An 18,469-nucleotide genomic window follows, 5' to 3' on the forward strand; every position below is an offset into this window, starting at 1 on the left:
ACTGGCCCCAATTTTGACATTAATACCATGGGGAAAACTGTTATATAGATATATTTAATATTATCTCATAATTTGCGATCAGGTATATTAGGCTGCTGTCACTTTAAGACCTGACACACTGATCCATCATACTGTTACACATGCGTTTTCTTTCTCAACTTTACGTTCACTTAAAGGAACACGCCGACTTTTTGGGACTTTAGCTTATTCACTGTATCCCCCAGAGTTTGATAAGTTCATACATACCATTCTCATCTCCGTGTGTGCCATAACTCTGTCTGACGCACCCACTGCTAGCCTAGCTTAGCACAAAGACTGGAGGTAAGCGGCTCCAGCTAGCCTACTGCTCAATAAGTGACAAAATAACGGCAACATTTTCCTATTTACATGTTGTGATGTGTATAGTTATATTTAGTGTAACATGTAAATAGGAAAATGTTGCCGTTATTTTGTCACTTATTGAGCAGTAGGCTAGCTGGAGTTTACCTCCAGTCTTTGTGCTAAGCTAGGCTAGCAGTGGGTGTGTCAGACAGAGTTATGGCACGCACGGAGATGAGAATGGTATGTATGGACTTATCTAACTCTGGGGGATACGATGAATAAGCTAAAGTCCCAAAAAGTCGGCATGTTCCTTTAAAACATAACTGACTGTGTTTATGCGGATACTCGCCAAGAGCGCCATTTTGACCTTCTTTTGTGTGTTTGACTGTTTATAAGTGCAATAATCAGTTTAAAAAAAACTCAATTTAGTGCTGAGAGGCGGCTTTTTGTGTGCACACTTAGGTGTGTACACAAAATCTGTGGGAATGAGTTAAAGTATGCGCAATTCGCGCAATCCCATGCCGAAATTCAAGTCCTGTAACACCAATAATATTCAGGGATAGGGACTGTTACACGGAGGGTTGTTTTAATGTTATTTAAAGTTCATTACAATAAATACTTTGCTTGTTACATATACATGTTTAGCCCTAAAAACCTGGTCACTTAGAGAAAAAAAACAACACAACAAATCGCTCAATTTGAGGTACCATATCTGTAGCATTATAAGGGTGGGGGATGAATTATATGATTAAGTTTAATACTAAGGATTAGAGCTTTTTTCAAATCTCTAACCCCAAATATGAGCAATCGTATAATGCTCGCCCTTGCAAGATACCCCACTAATTAAAAAGAAAGTGAAACATGGGAACAAAGGTTTAATCTGAGTTCAGAAATGCAGATACTAAAGGACGTGGCATTTAGAGAGAGTGTGTTGTGTTTAAGTGTATGTGTGTGTGTGTGTGTGTGTGTGTGTGTGTGTGTGTGTGTGTGTGTGTGTGTGTGTGTGTGTGTGTGTGTGTGTGTGTGTGTGTGTGTGTGTGTGTGTGTGTGTGTGTGTGTGTGTGTGTGTGTGTGTGTGTGTGTGTGTGTGTGTGTGTGTGTGTGTGTGAGTGAGTGAGTGAGTGAGTGAAAGAGCCCCCAGGGGCAACATTTAAACCAGGACATTAGAGATATAAATGAACTCATCACAACCACAAAAGTACATGAAAATAGGCCAGAAATAAGATTGAGAAGGCGGTTGAAATTGGCAAAAAGAGACAGAATTAGAAAAGGAGAAAAGACACAAAAACAGAAGGAGAGGGTACACACATCTGTGGTCCAAAACGCATGACTCATTTGCTCTTGGTTATGGATGATATAACTCAGTAGAGCATATATCAACAAACGAAAGCCATGTGTGATGAAACAACTCTCAGACACCAGACCACATCAAAGCATGGGAATCATGTTGCACTGTCTACAAAAAAAGTCCAAATAGTATATATACACACACACATTCATAAACAAACACACACACATACAGTATATATAATATCCCCTGGAGGGTATATTTAGGGTATATTTGTTTTAATGACCCTACAAGTTTGATTAAACTATCAAAATATGAGGAAAATATTTTATAATTAAAATTATTTGGCAGGAACAAATTATTTCTCTCACATGTTTTTGCATGTGTTCATAATTTATTTTGTTTGACAGCTTGGCCAAAAATTATGTCCACACAATTCGTCATGTTTCAATGCATTATCCAAAAATAAAACAATTGACTCCAGGCACATCTATGCAATATGCTTACAAAATCTTTAACACATTTTTGGTGAAGATGTCAATTTTCCTAACCTGGACATCACTTTACATACACTATATTGCCAAAAGTTTTGGGATGCCTGCCTTTACATGCACATGAACTTTAATGACATCCCATTCTTAATCCGTAGAGTTTAATATGGAGTTGGCCCTTTGAAGCTATAACAGCTTCAACTCTTCTGGGAAGGCTTTCCACAAGGTTTAGGAGAGTGTTTATGGGAATTTTTTATCATTCTTCTTGAAACGCATTTGTGAGGTCAGACACTGATGTTGGACAACTAATTCATCCCAAAGTGTTCTATCGGATTGAGGTCAGTGCAGGCCAGTCAAGTTCCTCACACCAAACTCACTCATCCACGTCTATATGGACCGACGCTTTGTGCACTGGTGTGCAGTCATGTTGGAACAGGAAGAGGCCATCCCCAAACTGTTTCCTAAAGTTGGGAGCATGAAATTGTCCAAAATGTCTTGGTATGCTGAAGCATTAAGATTTCCTTTCACAGGAATTAAGGGGCCAAGCTCAACCCCTGAAAAACAACCCCACACCATAATCCCCCTTCCACCAAACTTTACACAATGCAGTCAGGCAAGTACCGTTCTTCTGGCAACCACCCAACCCAGATTTTCTATCGGATTTCCAGACAGAGAAGCGTGATTTGTCACTCCAGAGAACATGTCTCTACTGCTCTAGAGTCCAGTGATGGCATGCTTTACACCACTGCATCCGACACTTTGCATTGCACTTGGTGATGTAAGGCTTGAATGAGCTGCTCAGCCATGGAAACCCATTCCATGAAGCTCTCTACACACTGTTCTTGAGCTAATCTGAAGGCCACATGAAGTTTGGAGGTCTGTAGCTATTGACTCCGCAGAAAGTTGGCGACTTTTGCGTACTGTGCTCCTCAGCATGCGCTGACCCCACTCTGTGATTTGACGTGGCCTAACACTTAGTGGCTGAGTTGCTGTTGTTCCCAATTGCTTACACTTTTTTATAACGCCACTAACAGTTGACAATGGAATATTTAGTAGTAAGGAAATTTCACAAATGGACTTATTGCACAGGTGGCAACCTATCACGGTACCACTCTTGAGGGCACCTTTGGCAATGGAAGTGATTGGAACACCTGAATTCAATGATTTGGAGGGGTGTCCCAATACTTTTGGCAATATAGTGTATATATAAATATCAGTCAGACTATATATATATTGTGGCGAGGTTGACGAGCGAGAGACGTGGGAGGAGCGAGCGAGATCGGTGCACGTGATTGAGAATGAGCGTCACCTGCGAGAAACACCGTTCTCGAGTCCTGTCATGAGGGAGCACGGAGGCATATAAGGACGAGCGACACTAGTGAAGGACGAGAGAGGATCAGGCCTGGACTTTACGTTGTGTTTTGTTTACGTTTTGTTATGTGTGTGCGCGCTTGGCAGTCGTCCGTGAGGGGCTGCTGCTTTTACTTTCAGTTTGTGTTTATTTTGGATTAAAGTTGTTGAATGTTCGCCGGCTCCCGCCTCTTTCTTCCCATATCAACGAACTCATTTACATATATATATATATATATATATATATATATATATATAGTGATATTAAATATATACTAATATTTTGTTAAAATGTTCTGATCATGGTTGAGTCTGATTAATAGAATCAGCATAACAATTTCTATAAAAAATGTGAAAATATTGGTTTCTCAAAAAAAAAAACATATGTGACTCTAACACTTTTATAAAAAGCAATTGGACACCAAAGTGTACCATATTTGTGGAAAGTCGGTTGTGTGTTCTTACCATGAATGCATTGACCATAGATCCCAGGATGGCCTGTAGCAAGAGTAACATGGTGCCCACTGGACACTGGTCAGTGATGACACGGTAACCGTAGCCAATGGTCGTCTCCGTTTCAATGGAGAAAAGGAAGGCAGAGATGAATCCATTAACATTATTGACACATGGAGTCCATGCCGCATCCTCCAAATGATCCAGATCACCCCTGCCATAATAAAGAGGAAGGGAGAGAGAGCGAAGGAGATGTTTCGTTTGTGAAAATATGTCCATGGCTTTTTTTAAATCACAGTCCCTTTTAGTAAATTGGCTCTTGCATCTTACAGCGCAAGGAGAAGCGCTTGTTCTCAAGTGTCCACCCACACACATTACTTGTGTTCATATCTAGTGTGGACGAATGCGACAGTGTGTGGACAACACAAATGCACAGGATCTGTGCGCAGTCAACTGAATGTTGATATACAAACACTTGACTGAGAAGCATTTTTCAGGGAAGAATTCATTTATTTGTGCCAATATCAAAAAACGATATTCATTTTTATATTTTGGTTAATACCTTTTTTAATTATGTATATACTGTTATAGTATTAATTGATATTTTGAATTAGCTTTTTAATTTATTTCAATAATAGTTTTAGTCATTTTGTTATGTGCCTTTGTCATTTTTATTCATTTTTTATATTTCTATTTAATTTAAATCTTAAGTGTTAATTTTAGTACTTCAACTACAAACTTTTTAAAGTTTTTAGGTTTTCTAGTTAACAGTAACAACAATGACCTGATATGATGGCCGGTATAATAAATCTGTCTGTTGTTTTCAAACAAAAGTGCAACCCATAATTGTACATGCTTCAAAACATTATAATGTACACAAGTTTCATAACTGTTTATTAATTTTGGAATCTGACAAAGAAAAAGAACATACTGAGAGTTCTAATTATTAATATCAGCCATTTCAGATGCTGATAATAATAAAAAGACTAATATTGGCCAATACTAATTGTCACCAATATTTTCTGCATCGCATATCTACTAAAAATACTTATTTTGCATAAAAGTAGAGTCTTAGGGTGGTTCACACAGAACGCGTTTTTGTCTACCCTTGTGAAAAAAAAATCTATACCCAAATGTATTTAAAATACATTCATTTTATACTAGTATAGTATATTATAGTAAATAGTATAAGTATACTACCACTTTAGCACAATCAAATATAAATATAATTAAGTATATCTTTAGTTGAACCTCTGCACTATTTCTCTATTTCTGGATAAATAAAATGCATTAAGATTTCCACATTTTGTTATGTAACAGCCTTATTCCAAAAGGGATTAAATTCATTATTTTCCTCAAAATTCTACAAACAATACCCCATAATGGCAACACGAAAGAAGTTTGTTTGAAATCTTTGCAAATGTATTAAAAATAAATCACATGTACAATACATAAGTATTCACAGCTCATTCATTTGCTCAATACTTTGTTGAAGCAACTTTAGTACCAATTACAGTAAATACCAAATACCTCAAGTCTTTTTGAGTATGATGCTACAAGTTTGGCACACCTATTTTTGGGCAGTTTCTCCCATTCTTCTTTGCAGGACCTCTCAATCTCCATCCGTTGGATGAGGAGCGTCGGTGCCATTTTCTCCAAAAATCGCTGATCGCTCCAGAGATGTTCAATCGGGTTCAAGTCTGGGCTCTGACTGGGCCACTCAAGGACATTCACAGAATTGTCCCGTAACCACTCCTTTGTTATCTTGGCTGTGTGCTTGGGGTCGTTGTCCTGTTGGAAGATGAACCTTCGCCCAAGTCTGAGGTCCAGAGCGCTCTGGAGCAGGTTTTCATCAAGGATGTCGCTGTACATTGCTGCATTCATCTTTCCCTCGATCCTGACTAGTCTCCCAGTTCCTGCCGCTGAAAACATCCCCACAGCATGATGCTGCCACCACCATGCTTTGCTGTAGGGATGGTATTGGTCAGGGGATGAGAGGTGCCTGGTTTCCTCCAGACATGACGCTTGTCATTCAGGCCAAAGAGTTCAATCTTTGTTTCATCAGACCAGAATTTTGTTTCTCATGGTCTGAGAGTCCTTCAAGCGGGCTGTCATGTGCCTTTTACTGAGGAGTGGCTTCCGTCTGGCCACTCTACCATACAGGCCTGATTGGTGGAGTGCTGCAGAGATGGTTGTTCCTCTGGAAGCTTCTCCTCTCTCCACAGAGAAACACTGTAGCTCTGTTAGAGTGACCGTCGGGTTCTTGGTCACCCCCCGTCCAAGGCCCTTCTCCCCCAATTGCTCTAGGAAAAGTCGTGGTGGTTCCAAACTTCTTCCATTTACGGATGATGGAGGCCACTGTGCTCATTGGGACCTTCAATGCTGCAGAATTTTTTCTGTACCCTTCCCTAGATCTGTGCCTCGATACAATCCTATCTCGGAGGTCTACAGACAATTCCTTCGACTTCATGGCTTGGTTTGTGCTCTGACATGCACTGTTAACTGTGGGACCTTATATAGACAGGTGTGTGCCTTTCCAAATCATGTCCAAACAACTGAATTTACCACAGGTGGACTCCAATCAAGTTGTAGGAACATCTCAAGGATGATCAGTGGAAACATTTTTTTCCGTTTTTTATTTTTAATAAATTTGCAAAGATTTCAAACTTTTCACATTGTCATTATGGGGTATTGTTTGTTGAATTTTAAGGAAAATAATGAATTGAATCCATTTTGGAATTAGGCTGTAACATAACAAAATGTGGCAAAAGTGAAGCGCTGTGAATACTTTCCGGATGCACTGTATATCAGTGTAGCATAAAAATTACAATTGCAGGGTATTTATATGAAGTACATAAATACGTAAATATATTTGTAGTATTCTTACCATAAAATAAATGCATTTCAAATACATTTTGGTATATTTATATTTCACTAGGTTAGAGATGCGTTTTTTAAGTTACACATCTTTTAAAGGGGTGGTAAACCACGATTTCACTATTCTAACTTTAGCTAACGTGTAATGTTGCTGCTTGAGCATAAACAACATCTGCAAAGTTACAACGTTCAAAGTTTAAAGCAAAGGGAGATATTTGCTTTTAAAGAAATCAGTTTCTAAGAACTACAGCAAACGGCCAGTAGGCGACTACACACATTCCTCCAGGGCTTGCTGACATCACCAGGCTCAATATTTACATAAACCCCTCCTCCGAGAATATTAAATAATGGGGGGGGGGGGGTGAGGCCATTTTGTATCGCGGCGCTGTTGTGGTATAGTTAGGCTGGAGTGTTGTTGCCGCGATGCCGAGGAAACGCTGTTATATTCATCCGGATTGCAGGTCTGGGGTACTTGCTCTGTTCAGCCTTCATAGGGACGGGGGTGCGTTGCAGAGCGTTTAACATACAGCATGTTATATGCACGTGTGTTTGAGTCAGCGGGGAATCAGGCGCTCGCGGGGCTTCCTGCAGCACATCTAACAGAGGAAAACATCCACCGTCTTCGCGATTTCAATGCCAGATTTGCACAACGTCAGCAGCGTGAAAAAAACACACCCGGTGCGTGGATGCATGACGCGCGCGCTGCACATTTCACGGAGGACAACACAAACTTCCACAAACTTCGCGAGTTCAATACAGGATATGCACCACGGCTTGTCCTGAAAGCTGGATTTACAAACAGAAGCTGTTCACGGGCCACGACCTGTAAGTCTGATTTATTTTTCATCGATGTGTTTTCCTGTAATAGGTTGTAGCAAGGAAGTAAACAGATGACAACGCTGTTCTGCAAACCAGTCTGTTAAATGCTTATTCATACTTAACGTTATCCGACGAACACCTAACGTTACAAACACTAACGTTAAAATCTCAACAGCGAACCTGACATTAGTGTAAATGATTCTTTGATTAGAGCTTTTATGTATTGTTTATCTACAGGCATGCTAAACATGGTTCTGTGTGTGATTTGGCTAACTTACTAGTTAAAGCCAGTGCTTAGTGTTCGTTTTGGGTTAGTTCTTGTGACAGATATTTGGCTATAATCGTTCTAAAAATACAAAAGTTAAAGTGCCATTCAGTAGCGCTCACTATAGATCCGCAGTCTTTACTCTTGAGGACTGAACAGGTTCTGCTCGATCATCTTCACTCAAATGTTCTGGGTCTGATTCGGGCTCAGATTGGTATGGTTTTCTTGACGCCGTTGTTTCTAACACTGACCAAAGCACAGTCTACCGGTAAGATAAGGGGCGTGACGTTTCCGACATACGTGCACTAGGCGTTTAGCGAATCACAACACACTGGGCCAGCTGACCAATCAGAGCCCACTGCGTATTTTTGAGGGACTGGCTTCATACAACCCGGAAAGCATCAGACCGTTTTACAAGGAGGGACAGAGCAGTGTAGAATAAAGGTCAAATATATGAAAAATAAGGCAATTTTTTTTAAAACGAAGCATGAACACATGTTACAGTGCACCCCACAAACACAATCAAGCCTTCAAAAGAATGTGTTTTACCACCCCTTTAACTAAAAAAAGGCATGTTTTTAGAACGCAACGGTTATAGACATCCATCTAGCGTGTCTACATTGAAAAAAACGTGTTCTGAACGGCCCCTTAGGATTTAATAGTTTAAAAGGTATAAACATGTGTGTTTTTGCAAGTTATTCATACCTGCAGTATGCAATGAGATACCATATTGCTCCAAAGAAGAGCCAGGTCACTGCATACGCCATGACAAAGACAAACAGAGAGCAGCGCCAGTTCAGATCCACCAGGGTGGTGAAGATATCCGTCAGGTAGCGGTACGTCTCACGCATATTACCGTGCTGCACATTACAACGGCCGTTTTTCTCCACATAGCGCTGCCTCTTGCGCTTGTTGCGTGCTGGAGAGAGACAGTGAAAAAGAGAGAAAAATTAGAGCAAGTGACAGCGAGAAAAAAAAGGACACGAAAAAGTAGGCAAACACTGTCACTGAACAGCTTACCGCAATCCATATTTAAAAAGAGATCCAATGTAAAATTGAGTGAGACATCCAAAAAGGTAAAAAAAAATGGCTAAATGAACAAGTGGAAGAACAGTGACATGCTGTTCCTGTAGAGGTGTTAGAGTAGCTCAGTCTGTATGCATGTATGGAGAACAAAACCACCAACTGCACTCCTACAGCATCTAAATGATTGAGTCTTACCCCATCCAAACTTGCTCCACTCTTGCCCCGACCCCTGAACCTTCTTCTGGGGTTGATTGGCCTGCGCCTCCCTCGCAGCCATCTTGGCCTGGAATGTCATTTTGTTATTGGATGATGGCTCTGTGGGAGGGGCCGTGTCCGTGGTTACCACATGCCCCAACTCCTCAGATGCGTTCTGTACGTCAGTGGGCGGAGCATCCTTCGGGGCCTCCTCCACAGGCTCCTCCCCTTTCTCTGGAACTGGGAGGGACAGGGATTCGGGGCACGAGGAGAAGGCGGTGTTGTCTAGTGCCATTGTGTGTGTGCGTGTGTTAAGTAATAAGTCAATGTGCGTGTGTGTGTGTGTGTGTGTGTGTGGTAACAATGTGTCTCAGTTTCTTATAATCAGTTGAAGAGTTTCATTTGTGCCTTATTTCTGCAAAAAAAAAAGAGAGACAGACACTGATCGAACCGAAAAAGATCTAATTAACACGTTTAAGAGATGGGCTGAAAGTTTTATAACATCCCCTCAAGACATTCCCAGGATTTCAAAGTAATTTTCTCCCACTGCTGATTATTGCTTAGCATTCATTTGAACCTAGCCTTTCATTCACTGCCCCCGTTATGCATTAAGCATCCAATTAACTACCTGAAATTAGCTTAAGTAGATCACATTGATGACTTCATGCAATTCAACCTTTTAAAAACCTTTTCCACATCAAACCTGCTGTTGAAGACCGTTTTAATACGCAGTCAAACATCAGAAGGGCTCTTACCAAAACACATAAACCCAAGAAGCAGACTTAAATATGTATGTATACCTTGACTTAAATTAACCTCCAGGTTCAACAGCTATAAAACAGCTAAACAAATTTTCACAAGCAAGTGATTATAAAGGAAGCAAGAAGATTTTGGCTAGCTTTGCGTTGCATTAAATCCACAATAAAACATAAGCTCTAATGCCCACACAGAAATCCACCCAGAAACAGGCGACTGTCCATGTAATACTAAACATACAGGTCTACGTTTCCCAAAAGCATCATAAGCCTAAGTAGATAGTAGAAATCTCTACTTAGGCTTACAACTCTTTTAAGAAATGCAGCCGAGTACAAATAATTGACAGTTTGAGGTTCAAAACCAATTAAGATCTATGCCAAAGATGCTGTTGATTACCACACACCACAGTTGTATTATGCTTACAGTAATGTGTAATGGATGTAGGCCAGTAAGAGCTTTGTGTGTAAACCTCCCTCCCCTGATCTCAAGAGGCGCGCTAGAGGTTGTGATGTTTAACGTCCTTGTTAGCACGCCCGGCCCACCTCACCAGCTGGAGATGCCAATTCGAATCCCACTCGGAGCGGGTTAAGTAGGACTGGTTACATTTGGTGCCTTGACCTGGATGGGTGTTAGGTTTAGGGGAGAACAGTGTAACGGAGGCAAGCTAGCAAGAGCTGTGTGTGTAAATCTCACTCCCCTGATCTCAATAGGCATGCTATCAGCTACGGTCTTTAGCTTCCCTGTTAGCGCGCCCGCCTGTCGCGCTGGAGACCCTGGTTTGAATCCCGCTCGGAGCGAGTCAAGTAGGACCGGTTACATTTGGTGCCATTGACCCTGATGGGAGTGAGGTTTAGGGGGGAAGAGTATAGCGGACATAGGCCAATAAGAGCTGTGTGTGTAAACCTCACTCCCCTGATCTCAAGAGGCATGCAAGTGGCTGCAGTCTTTGGCTTCCCTGTTAGTGCGCACGCCTCCCTGGAGACTTCAGTTCGAATCCCACTCGGAAGTGGGTAGAGTAGGACTGGTTAAATTTGGTGACGTGACCTGGATGGGAGTGTAATGGAGGCAAGCCAGCAAGAGCTGTGTGTGTAAACCTCACTCCCCTGATCTCAAGAGGCGCTAAGTGATTGCTAGCGGAGTGGTGCTAGTGGCCCCGCTACTCGGAAGTGGGTCGAGTAGGACTGGTTACATTTGGTGCCGTGACCTGGAATGGTGTGAGGTTTAGGGAAGAACAATGTAACGGAGGCAAGCCAGCAAGAGCTGTGTGTGTAAATCTCACTCCCCTGATCTCAACAGGCGCACTAGTGGCTGTGGTCTTTAGCCTCCTTGTTAGCAAGCCCGCCTGCCACGCTGGAGACCCTGGTTCGAATCCCGCTCGGAGCGAGTCAAGTAGGACCGGTTACCATTGACCCGGATGGGAGTGAGGTTTAGGGGGGAAGAGTGTAGCGGACATAGGCCAATAAGAGCTGTGTGTGTAAACCTCACTCCCCTGATCTCAATAGGCATGCTAGCAGCTGCGGTCTTTAGCTTCCCTGTTAGCGCGCCCGCCTGCCACCTGGAGACCTGGGTTTGAATCCCGCTCGGAGCGAGTCAAGTAGGACCGGTTACATTTGGTGCCATTGACCCGGATGGGAGTGAGGTTTAGCATGCCAGCAAGAGCTGTGTGTAAACCTCACTCCCCTGATCTCAAGAGGCGCTAAGTGATTGCTAGTGGGTCGAGTAGGACTGGTACATTTGGTGACCACGGTTCGAATCCCACTCGGAGCGGGTCGAGTAGGACCAGTTACAAATGCATTTACAATGGAAGTCTACAGGGCAAGACAGTCTTTATAAATGTATAAATGTGCAGTCTGTGAATCTTTTGTGAGAAAATATATATATATATATTTTCCCCATAAAAATCTGTGCTTTACGAGCTATAAAGCTGTCTAAATTACTAATTGAGGCGGATTCTGGTAGGTGGTAAACATTCAACTTCTAATATTTTTGTGCGTACAATGTCGAATGTTACATTAAAAAGAAAATGCTAGTAAGTGATTTTATCATATTAATAACATGCATTATAAATTCAAAACTGTTAATTTAAAAAAAAATTCTGATGCACTGTCCCATAGATTTACATTTTAAGTGCATTACATTAAACAAAGCATTTTTGCTTTTGGCTTTGTGGTCACTTTCAAAGCATAGTAACTTTCAAATGCAATATCTGCTTGTCCGACCAATGACAGATGGGGCGAGTGTTCAGGAAACCTGTTTGAAAACAGTTATTATTTTTGCAAAGCTACTGGCTCTGAAAGCACACAATTAGCCTTAACTTGTATTGAGTGCTACAAATCGGAAGTTAGCATCACCCTGGTTCCCTCCACAAAAAAAATAAACAGGATTTTTCAATTGGCGTTTGGATTATTGCAGAAAATCAGCTCTGTGATATAAAAGTTTAAGATTCTTACAAATTACGTTCATCATGACAATCTTCACAAATGAACACAATTTTGAAGCCTAAATATAATCGCCAGAGGTAAAATCCTAAATGGTTATAAATCACCTTGACCAAGGTTGATTGACTTCACCACCATTAACTCTTTCAGTCTTTAATTCAAAAAGAAAATCCTGAAACTTTGAATTAGAATAGTTTTCAAGTGCATGATTATATAAACACAACAAGGCTGTAAAAGTGGACTAGTGAGATGGGTTCACCAGTTCACTGTGATGACATTTAATGTCCCTGACAGCAACTGTAGTCCCATTACTGGTGTATTTTATGTCGTGGAATAAAACGTGAATGCATCTTAAATTTGTGTTTAACCTTATTTCAGCCATTTAATCAAAAAACCCATTCAAAAATCGCATTGACTTCAGGTATTAAAATGCTAACTCGTTTCCATGTTTTGGCCTACAAAAATATGTCAGCCCTGCTGCACTCTATTTATGAGTGACGTGACCTTCGCTGAAAGCCGCATTTTTGCTTTCATTGCACATATTTCCAACATCCTGCATCTAGAATCGCATATCACATCACTATTGATTTATCTACAATGGCATATTTCACTGCTGCATCATTTCCACAGTAGCAGTAACATCTGTCTGACTGAGTCTGATCCTGTTTGCTGTGTTTACACAGGGTGTTAGGGTGCGAAGTCCAGCGAGAGGCTATATTTAGCGCTAATAGTCTGGCAGTAGTAATCGCGCCTACTCGAGGATTGATCATGATCTGCCTTCTTGGTCTGGGCCACATTTAGACTCATGAATCTTTCATGGATTGACGGATCTGCGTGGAGATGTGCTCGTGTGTTCAAACACACAAAACTCTTGTAACGTTACACAGTCGGATTATTGTCGAAAGAGACTGGATATCTCGGACTGCCACGTTTCAGATATTTCAAACACCCTTGTGTTTTCATGTTTTATGGGGACATTACATATCATAATGGTTTTTATACTGTACAAACTATATATTCTACCCCCTTGCATTAGCCCTACCCCTAAACAAAACCCATCACAGAAAATGTTCTGCATTTTTACATAAAGAAAAAACATGATATGATTTATAAGCTGTTTTCCTCATGGGGACCAAAAAATGTCCCCACAAGGACAAGGGTTTCGGATATTTCCATCCTTGTGGGGACATTATGTCCCCATAATATAGAGTTTACCAGGACCACACTCTCTCTCACACACACACACACACACACACACACACACACACACACACACACACACACACACACACAGAGAGAGAGATCAATAATACTTGAATTAGACTGAATGGAGCAGGTAGAACAGATGACAAATGACCATCATTGGGAGGAACAAACTGGCTATGTGTGTGTGTATGTGTACAACAGTAAAATACTAACTTATTGTCAGATATATATATATACCTTGCGATGTCTAATAGAGTATAATGAAAGAAAAATGTCATGAAGAAAAAGTGTGTATATCTGTGTATTTGTTTCTCGGTTTTTCGGTCTGTTTGTGTGGGTGGTTTGTTCACAGTCCTGATGGAAAGTGGGTTTGTCATGTTTTCTAATTTTGGTCTTTTGGGAGAAAAGTGTCTGATGTGATACAAAGCTGCAATTACACACATACGCACACGAAAACAGACTCAAAACCAGTGGCCTATGTTTGTCTGGGAGACCACAGGATCACCGCCTGCTGTTTACATGACTATTACACCATCGCTGGAATATAAATCAGTGCAGAAACACAAAGCTTTTTTGGGAAGTGAATTTTAAAGACCACCAGACAATGCTATTTGTGTATGTGCATAACAATTAGTCAAACTGTATATATTAAACATATTTATAATTCTTAAACACTATTATTACAGATTTTTATAGTAGTATACATGTGATACACGTTTGTTTTCTTATTTATTTTTCAATCCCTCGCTCTTTATTTACAGTAGCACGTACTTATAGCATGTACTTATATTTCAATTATTTTCCAAAATATAATTTTTATAATAACGACAACACAGATTTAATTGATTATAACATTTAAATTCCTTTCTAAACTCATTACTTTATATTTGTTCTTCTTTTTAAGTAGCTAGCCTTGTTGTTTTTCTTGTTGTTAGCGTGGGCTACGTTTAATTTTTCATTTCCAACCAATATACTTACAAGCATTCACGCAGTCACGTAAACCAAGAATCAAGAACCATATAGTGCGTGCACATTTACTGACGTTTAATAACAATGAACATTAGCCAGTGTACGTAGTACCGTGCAACTAACCTACCTGCCACTGAGGCTTTCTCCAGTAGGTTCCGTTAACTTCCGCGTTTGAAATACTTGAGATCTTCAACAGCCCTGCGGGTTTGTTAGTCCAAATCTCTCATGTTGGGCTCTTCGATCAGACTCATACCGGCGGTGATGATGACGATGCTGCTGATGTTGTTCTACAGCGGGTGGGAACAGCGACGCAGCATCACTCGAGCATCATTTCACCTCCAGGAAACAAAAGAGAGCCAGCCAATCCACGCGGAGCGCGAAGGGACTTGTGAAATATTAATCGTAACGCAATCTCGCGCTGCAGATGATGGCAATGAATTCTCTTTCCGCTGCGGAGAGTCTTCTGATTAAAATGGAGGCCATCTGACTGTCGGGATGGATGAGAGATTGGAGAACGAAGCGAAGCGGCGTCGGCGTGATTCACCGGCTCTGCGCAGGTGTTCGTGTGTGTGTGTGTGTGTGTGTGTGTGTGTGTGTGTGTGTGTGTGTGTGTGTGTAAGAGAGAGAGAGAGAGAGAGAGAGAGAGAGAGTGTGTTTGTGTGTGTGTGTGTGTGTGTGTGAGAGAGCGAGAGAGAGAGAAGGGGAGAAGAGGCAGAAAGCGTGGAGAATGTGGCAATTAGAGGTGGGATGCAGAAGGGGGGAGGTGATGGAGATGAGGTCAGGCTCACAAAGATATCTCTCACAGAAATTGTAAAACACATGAGCCACTATAATGATTTATTAGGCTACTTTAAATATAGCCTACTAAATACATTAATCCATATATTTGATATAGCCTATTTAATATGTATGTTTTCTTTTTAATTATTAATGTAATCAAACGATTATGTTTTAATTAAATAGGGCTGCAAGATTAATCGAAATTAAACCGAAATCGCGATTTGGCTTAGTGCGATTATGAAATCGCGAAGGCTGCGTTTTTTTCAATAAATATATGCACAGCTAGCCTGGTTAAAACCAGACCATTCTCAGTAGTAACTGAGTTATGGTCTGGCAAAGCTTCATAGACAAATCATTTCCAAAGGGGCGTCACCAACGGGCGTCGCTCAAATGCCTCTCGGCGCAATTGGATAGACCTAAAACCAATCAGAGCGATGAGGGAGATGACGTATGCAGAGCGACGGAGAAACATATGAGACTCTGGCCGTTTCTCAATATGCGTTCTTGTCTGTACCACTGTCTATGGTCTGTGCTTGTGTTCTCAAATAGGAAATGTCCCCGGTTTCCATTTCAGAAATCTGGTCACCTTACCTAAACCACATATTAATGTTTAATTATTTTTAAAATGTAAACGAAAAGAGGCAGGGTGTTTTATACTTCGTTTTATTATAAATATATAAGATAATGAATGTAGGCCTAACTACGCGTTGCCTGAACCACATGTGTGTGGCTAATATGTTTAAGTTTTTTTTTTTTATGAAATGAGGCAGTGGTGTTTTATGACATATTTTGTACGCGAACTTCTAACTTGCGTCCGTGACTTACCAAGTTTGACTCCGGAGAATGAACTCCCGATGACGGTAATAGTTATTATATTAAACATATTATAGCCACACAAATGTAGTGAAGGCAATGCATATTATCTTCAATGCATGTATATAACAAAACGAAATATTTAAAAAACCCGGCCTCTTTTCGTTTACATTAAAAAATAAAAACAATAAAAATCACTGTAATACAATGAGATATGATATAAAACAAAACCCAGTCTCTTTTTGTTAAATGTTAGTTTAATGCGTGATCAATATCCATTTTAAAAGTATAAGTAAAAGGTATAAAAGCTATACAATACATAAAGCAATTCAGTCAAAGAAAGTCAGCGCTAGGAGACTACAACGGTAAAGTTTAATAGCTTACAAATATAAAGTTATGAAACTTCACTTTACCCTCAGACAAAACGATCTGTCAGGGAACAAATTATAGATTAATGAGAGCAAAGATCAGCCGTTAGATCTACACAAGACGAATCATATCTTCACATCAGAGCCAGCGGCAGACGGCAGAAGGACTGGCCGAGGAAAGGCGCCTCTCGGTGGGGTTGAGCAATTGAGCGCCGCTGGTCCACTGGAGCTCACAACTCCAAATACGGCAGATCAAATTTTCAAAAAGTCGCTCTCTTCATAAATAAACCACAGATTTTGGCTTTAAAAACAGCTACATTCTCGCCTGAAAGGACTTGAAAAAAACTATATTTTGTGAAACATTAACACTAACGTTACCAGAGGGCTCGCTAAGACAAGCAAGCTGGTATATCAGACTTTTGCCGAATCCAGTCGGTAAGACAGCGATAACATCTTTTTTAGATATGAAGGCTTCTTGTGTTGTTCTTTGCTCTGGTTTTAACGGAATGGAAAAGTTTAAATCGCTTAAAACAGCCGCGATAGCTGATAGTGATGTTCCACTGCTGCATCCATCTTTGTAGTCAGTGTACAGAATCTGCTTCACTGTCGCTGCGCTGTCGTCATCGTGTAAAGCCCGCCTCAACGTTTCTGATTGGTGCCTCGATTTCTGGGGCTTAGAAATGGGTTTGAATGGGCTCTTTGCCAGACTACTTGCAGAGCAAATCTAAATTTGCCGGAAGTTGTCTGGGTTTTCCCAGGCTAATGCACAGCATGACCGTGAAGATTTTCTTATTATTATATTGTTATATTTTTTCTTTAATATTCTATTGTTTATTTTTAATAATGAAAGTGTTATTACAATATAACAATAAAAGAATATATAAAAAAATTATAATATATATATATATATATATATATATATATATATATATATATATATATATATATATATATATATATATATATATATATATATACATTCTTTTTTATATATATATATATATATATATATATATATATATATAAAATGATATTCGTTATAATTATTATAAACACACACACACACACACATACATATATATATATATATATATATATATATATATATATATATATATATATATATATATATATATATATATATATAAAAAAAATTTTTATTGCAATTATAACAAGAAAAATCACAATTTAAAAAAATGTCCAAATTGTGCAGCCCTATCATGAGGAAAAGATACAAGAGAAAAATGTAACCCACCGTATTAAGCAATTTGATAATGTATTTGTCATTTTAAAGTGTGACGCTTTATGTATTTTTTTAATGTTATTGAATTAATTAAAAGTGCTTGTTAAATGTGTTTTAAGGATTTCATTTCATTAGGTTTAATCTGGTAGAGCAATGGTATCAAAGTGAATATCAAATGAAATGCCAATTTGTTTGCTAGTGCGAGATCATTGCCACAGTCTACAGGAAACAGATACTAAATTAGTAAACAAAAGATTACATTAAACTGATCATTTAGTGTGTTTGTTCTACTGTTTCTGTATTTATATATATATATATATATATATATATATATATATATATATATATATATATATATATATATATATATATATATATATATATATATATATATATATATATATATATATATATATATATATATATATACAGTATGCACACACACACACACACACACACACACACACACAAATACTGTAAGGGAATATATCCTGCCCTCTGCTGGCAGGATGCTTAATCTTTTCTGAAAACAGAACTGTCAACTGTAACATTAAAAAAAAATTAAAAAGGCAATCAAATAATATATAATGTACAATGTGAGTATGGAATTTATATAGAGTGATAGTGTACTGAAGTGGGCTGATGTGCATCTGTATTGTCACATACAAAGTATGTAATGTATGTGACAAAAACATGGTAATTCCTAGTACTTTTTTGTAAGTGAAGTTAATACATCATATACTGGTATACTCCTGATAGTTAAGAAACACTATACTTCATCGCAGGTTGCAGTCAAGAGCTTCTAAAAATA

The 18,469-nt window shown here is 39.5% G+C and overlaps 1 protein-coding gene across 1 annotated transcript in view; it reads right to left on the reverse strand.

Annotated features, from left to right (window-relative positions):
- The window catches only part of kcnj9 (potassium inwardly rectifying channel subfamily J member 9), a 31,775-nt gene extending 16,750 nt beyond the window's left edge, over positions 1 to 15,025 (reverse strand). The window contains exons 1-4 of the mRNA XM_079819060.1: positions 14,582 to 15,025; positions 9,086 to 9,500; positions 8,570 to 8,783; positions 3,916 to 4,117 (exon numbers count right to left, since the gene is read on the reverse strand). Of these exons, the coding sequence (XP_079675186.1) occupies positions 3,916 to 4,117; positions 8,570 to 8,783; positions 9,086 to 9,380 (711 nt within the window). The 5' untranslated portion in view covers positions 9,381 to 9,500; positions 14,582 to 15,025. The remainder of the gene's footprint in view (positions 1 to 3,915; positions 4,118 to 8,569; positions 8,784 to 9,085; positions 9,501 to 14,581) is intronic.
- Between the last annotated feature and the right edge of the window lie 3,444 nt (positions 15,026 to 18,469).

Source organism: Gobio gobio (assembly GCF_949357685.1).
Source record: "Gobio gobio genome assembly, chromosome: 6".
Classification (NCBI taxonomy): domain Eukaryota; kingdom Metazoa; phylum Chordata; class Actinopteri; order Cypriniformes; family Gobionidae; genus Gobio; species Gobio gobio.